The sequence below is a fragment of the Engraulis encrasicolus genome, chromosome 21 (assembly GCF_034702125.1).
Source record: "Engraulis encrasicolus isolate BLACKSEA-1 chromosome 21, IST_EnEncr_1.0, whole genome shotgun sequence".
Taxonomy (NCBI): Eukaryota; Metazoa; Chordata; class Actinopteri; order Clupeiformes; family Engraulidae; genus Engraulis; species Engraulis encrasicolus.
Window position 1 is genome coordinate 47,238,143 of NC_085877.1, and position 5,000 is coordinate 47,243,142.

At 44.8% G+C, this 5,000-nt stretch overlaps 1 protein-coding gene across 1 annotated transcript in view; it reads right to left on the minus strand.

The window, feature by feature from the left end:
• The window catches only part of LOC134437449 (B-cell scaffold protein with ankyrin repeats-like), a gene marked incomplete at its 5' end in the record, with an annotated part of 142,721 nt that overhangs the window by 28,464 nt on the left and 109,257 nt on the right, over window positions 1–5,000 (minus strand). The window contains one exon of the mRNA XM_063186940.1: window positions 2,216–2,245. Coding sequence (XP_063043010.1) covers window positions 2,216–2,245 — 30 coding nt within the window. The remainder of the gene's footprint in view (window positions 1–2,215; window positions 2,246–5,000) is intronic.

A 5,000-nucleotide genomic window follows, 5' to 3' on the forward strand; every position in this document is an offset into this window, starting at 1 on the left:
GGGGTAGGTGCCTTGCTCAAGGGCACTTCAGCCATGAAGTGCATTAGAGAGTGGAAGGGTGGGATTCAAACCTGCAACCCTCTGATCTAAGGTCCATCTCCTTAAACACCATACCACAGTTTTCCCATGCATCATATAGTGTATATAGGGCAGCTGTGGCCAAGTGGTTAGTGAGTTGGTCTTTCAATCTAGGGGTTGCAGGTTCAAATCCCCCCTGACCTCTTCCTACACCTCCATCCATGGTTGAAGTGCCTGAAAGATAATAACTTTAAAGTGATACTGTCCCATTTTTGGAAATAAGCTTATTTTACACCTCCCCTTGAGTTAAATAATAGGGCTTTATCGTTTTCCTGTACTTTCAACCGTTTTGTAGCTATGGCAGTACAATTTTTACCTCCAAGCTAGCAGTTAATACTGAGTCCTATGAGACCAGTTAGTCACCAGCTGGTCTCATAGGACTCAATGTTAACTGCTAGTTTGGAGGTAAAAATTGCACATGTCATACCCAGAGAACGGTTGAAAGTAGAGTTGAACGGTAAACCCCTATTATTTAACTCAAGGGGAGGTAGCCTAATTTTAAAAAAGGGATGTTTTCGGATCAATAACAAAGGGAAGGCAGTGGGAAATAGCAAAAACCATGGGAGTGGAGCAGATGACGAGGTGACTCGTTTCGATACAATTGATGGCGAGGCAGGTGCTTAGAATTTCGGTACAGGGTATTTTTGTCATCTATTGCTAGGCCTATCTGTAAATTTGTAACCTATGAATTATGCCAACTGCAGAATAATTTAGTGCGCACGTAGTCGGGCGTGCCTCTATCAGATTAATGTAGTAGGCTAGTTACTTTCAGGGCGACAGACTTGACTGACAACCAAATGCATAGAACTGACGACTGGCTCTTGGCTTGACAACCAAATGCGATAGAATTAACGACTGACTCTTGACTTGATAAACAAATGCGATAGAACTAACGACTGGCTTTTGGCCATAGCAACCTGCAGTTTAGAATTAGTAACGGCAGTTCGCCTAACTTAGTCGCACGTTTGACGCCTGACAGGTTATAGGGAGTTAGTTGCAACCCCATCAGCCGATCAGAAAAGAGGATTCAGTTGCGTAGGCAGATAAGGTGTGCTAACTGACTTGCTGCAGCCCATTCGGTGCTCTGCCGTCCTGGAAATCATTATGGGTCTGTTACGTTTCAGCAGTAGCACATGTCAGGTAGGCACAAGGACAGCCACTATTGTACTGTATGGATTGCTTTGTTTGTCTGTTTTCTTTTTTGTGGGCCGTTTCAGAAGCACATTCATTGCAGCATATCAACCACTAATTAATTTATGGGAGAGGAGAGAGAGAGAGGAGAGGAGAGGAGAGGAGAGGAGAGGAGAGGAGCGAGAGGAGAGGAGAGGAGAGGAGAGGAGAGGAGAGGAAAGGAGAGAAGAGAAGAGAAGAATGGAGAGGAGAGAGGAGAGGAGAAGAGGAGAGGAGGAGAGGAGGGGAGGGGAGAAGAGTGGAGAGAAGAATAGAGAAGGAGAAGAGAGGAGAGGAGAGGAGGAGAGAGGAGGGAGGAGAGAGGAGAGAGGAGTGGAGTGGAGTGGAGAGGAGAGGAGAGGAGAGGAGAGGAGAGGAGAAGAGAAGAGAAGAGAAGAGAAGAGAAGAGAAGAGAAGAGAAGAGAAGAGAAGAGAAGAGAAGAGATGACATGACATGACATGACATGACATGACATGACATGACATGACATGACATGACATGACATGACATGACATGACATGACATGACATGACATGACATGAGAGGAGAGGAGAGGAGAGGAGAGGAGAGGAGAGAAGCGAAGAGGAGAGGAAAGGAGAGAAGAGAAGAGAAGAATGGAGAGGAGAGAGGAGAGGAGAAGAGGAGAGGAGGAGAGGAGGGGAGGGGAGAAGAGTGGAGAGAAGAATATAGAAGGAGAAGTGAGGAGGGAAAAAGGAGAGGAGAGGAGAGGAGAGGAGAGGAGAGGAGAGGAGAGAGGAGAGGAGAGGATGAGAGAGGAGGAGAAGAGAGGAGATTGGCGGAGAGAAGAGGAGAAAAGATGAGGTGAGAGGAGAGGAGAGGAGAGGAGAGGAGAGGAGAGGAGAGGAGAGAAGAGGAGGGAGAGGAGAGGAGAGGAGAGGAGAGGAGAGGAGAGGAGAGGAGAGGAGAGAAGAGGAGAGGAGAGGAGAGGAGGAGATGAACACTCACTTGGGGTATGATGGATGATGTTGATCTTATCTGAAAGAGAGAGAGAGAGAGAGAGAGAGAGAGAGAGAGAGAGAGAGAGAGAGAGAGAGAGAGAGAGAGAGAGAGGAGAGAGAGAGAGAGAGAGAGAGAGAGAGAGAGAGAGAGAGAGAGAGGAGAGAGAGAGAGAGAGAGAGAGAGAGAGAGAGAGAGAGAGAGAGAGAGAGAGAGAGAGAGAGAGAGAGAGAGGGGGAGAGAGAGAGAGATAGAGAGAGGGAGAGGGAGAGATGGGGGGGGGGGGAGGAAGAGATGATTAGAACAGTAACACTAACTCCCACACTTCACTTTAGTTTCATTTCATTTAATTTCATTTAATTGATTTATTTCTTCAGGACGTTGCACATTAATGAACATATACGTGTACATACATGCAGATATATTAATGAACATATAGGCCTACATACAAGTTTCAAGTTCAAGTTCAAGTTTCAAATGTATTCAGCCATATCAACAGTATAAAAATACAGTTGATAGGAATGTTACTTGGTGTGCTCATACAACAACACAACAAAAGAAACAAAACTGGGGGGGTGGGGCGGGGGCGGGGGGGGGGTGGGGGTGGGGGGGGGGGGGGGGGGGGGGGTGGGGGCGGGGGCGGGGGCTGGGGGGGCGGGGGGTGTTGCCCGATTGTAGCCCAAATGCTAATTTCCATCTGGTGTCCAAAATAGGCAGGCTAGATGTTTATAAGCATTATAAATTAAAATCCCAAACATGTAGCTAAAACCAAAACAGACTGTTAGTAACAAAAGAAATGAAACACAACACAGACGCAACAAGCATGTCAATAAAAAGAAAGAAAAAGAAAATGGTCCCAAGATAGGGCTATGTATTATGTGAGTGTGTGTGTGTGTGTGTGTGTGTGTGTGTGTGGTGTGTGTGTGTGTGTGTGTGTGTGTGTGTGTGTGTGTGTGTGTGTGTGTGTGTGTGTGTGTGTGTGTGTGTGTGTGTGTGTGTGTGTGTGTGTGTGTGTGTGTGTGTGTAGTTAGGTCTCTGATGTCCAAGTGGTGTGTTGCGACAAAGTGACTTTGGAATCCTGTAATAGGAAAGACACACACTCAAATACATACATGCATGGATGCACACACACACACATGCTCACACACACACACACACACACACACGTGCGCACACATTCATGCACACGGACACACACACACACACACACGGACACACATACATACACATACACACTCACAAAGACACACTCACACACAGTTCTAATGTGAGTCTATTTTCAACCCTATTCATCATTGCTGTTTCTTTGGAGAATTTTTCATTTGATAGCCACCCAATATGGCAAGAAAGCAAAGCGTGTGTGTGTGTGTGAAAGACTGCATGCACTTTCCTCCTGTGAGCCAGAGTGTGTATGTGTGTGTGTGTTTAAGCGGATGTTTTTTTTCTAATCCAAACGGACTTACGGGTACTTTAAGGCCTACAGTTTATTGGTTACAGTCCCTGGAGCAGTGTGGGGTTAGGTGCCTTGCTCTAGGGCACCTCAGCCATGGGGTGAATTTCTCAAAGCCGAAGTTGCTTACTACATTAGCTACTTTGTTGTTTTCAATGCATTTTCCCATTGACAACGACCGAAGTTGCTAACAGGCTAACAACTTCCCTTTTGAGAAATTCAGCCATGGATTGCTATACTGTAGGCAGTGGAAGGGTGGGATTCGAACCTGCAACCCTCTGATCTAAAGGCCACCTCCTTAACCACTAGGCCACAGCTGCCCCACTTCACCATGAGCGTAGAGGACACCATATTTTTGCCACCCTTAAAATAGTCAACAGTGTCAGACAGTCAACAGAGTCCAAGTGACCTCCAATAAATGTTTTTGTCTTATTGTGGCGAGGATTGTGTGGTGACGTATTGTGCGGTGGTGGTTGTCTCAATTTTTTTTGGGACATTTTTACGGGGCTTTTGTGCCTTTATTTACATAGGACAGCGAACGAGAGACAGGAAACGAGTGGGGAGAGAAAGACGGGGAAGGACTGGCAAATGACCCGTGCTGGAATCAAACCCGGGTCGCAGGCGTAGTAACACAGCGCCCTACTGTTAGGCCACCGTAGGGCCGGTTGTCTCAATTCTATTAATTTGCAGGTTCCAGAGTAGAATACATCCATACAGATTAGTTAACCCTCCGTTTTGAAACTTCATTCTTAAATAACTTCTCTATTTTTCATCATACACAAATGACACTTCATGATATCCTCCAGCTAACATATTCAAATGGTCAAAATGACATATAATGAAATTCCTAAAGAATTGTGGAAGATACACCAATTTGTTACATTCATGGTGTTTCGGTCAAAAATGACCGGACCATTAATTTACATCTCCCAAAGTTGTATACAGTTATATTACATTCATTTTACTCTCATATTCTTTTTTGTTAGGCTTTTCAGAATACAACCATATGTGCCACATTAGTATAGATGTTTACAGTTAGTTGAAATACTTGAAAAAAGTAAAGGTGTTCCAAACGGCCTGACAGCCTCTGAGAGGCCCCAGACTCAGTTTAATAAAACGATTTGGTGCAAGATAAGAAAAAAAGCTTACAAATCACTAAAACAAAGCAGGATAACATTTAAATCACATTGGAAATGTTTCAAAAGGATGTCTAAAAGGTATTAATCACAAAATATGCGAATCAGATTTTTAATCAATGTATTATTACCTTTTTTGTGTAGGCGGTAAATTTGAACGTAACCATGTTTCTAACACAACCAGAGGGTTAAATAGCATTGAACCCAC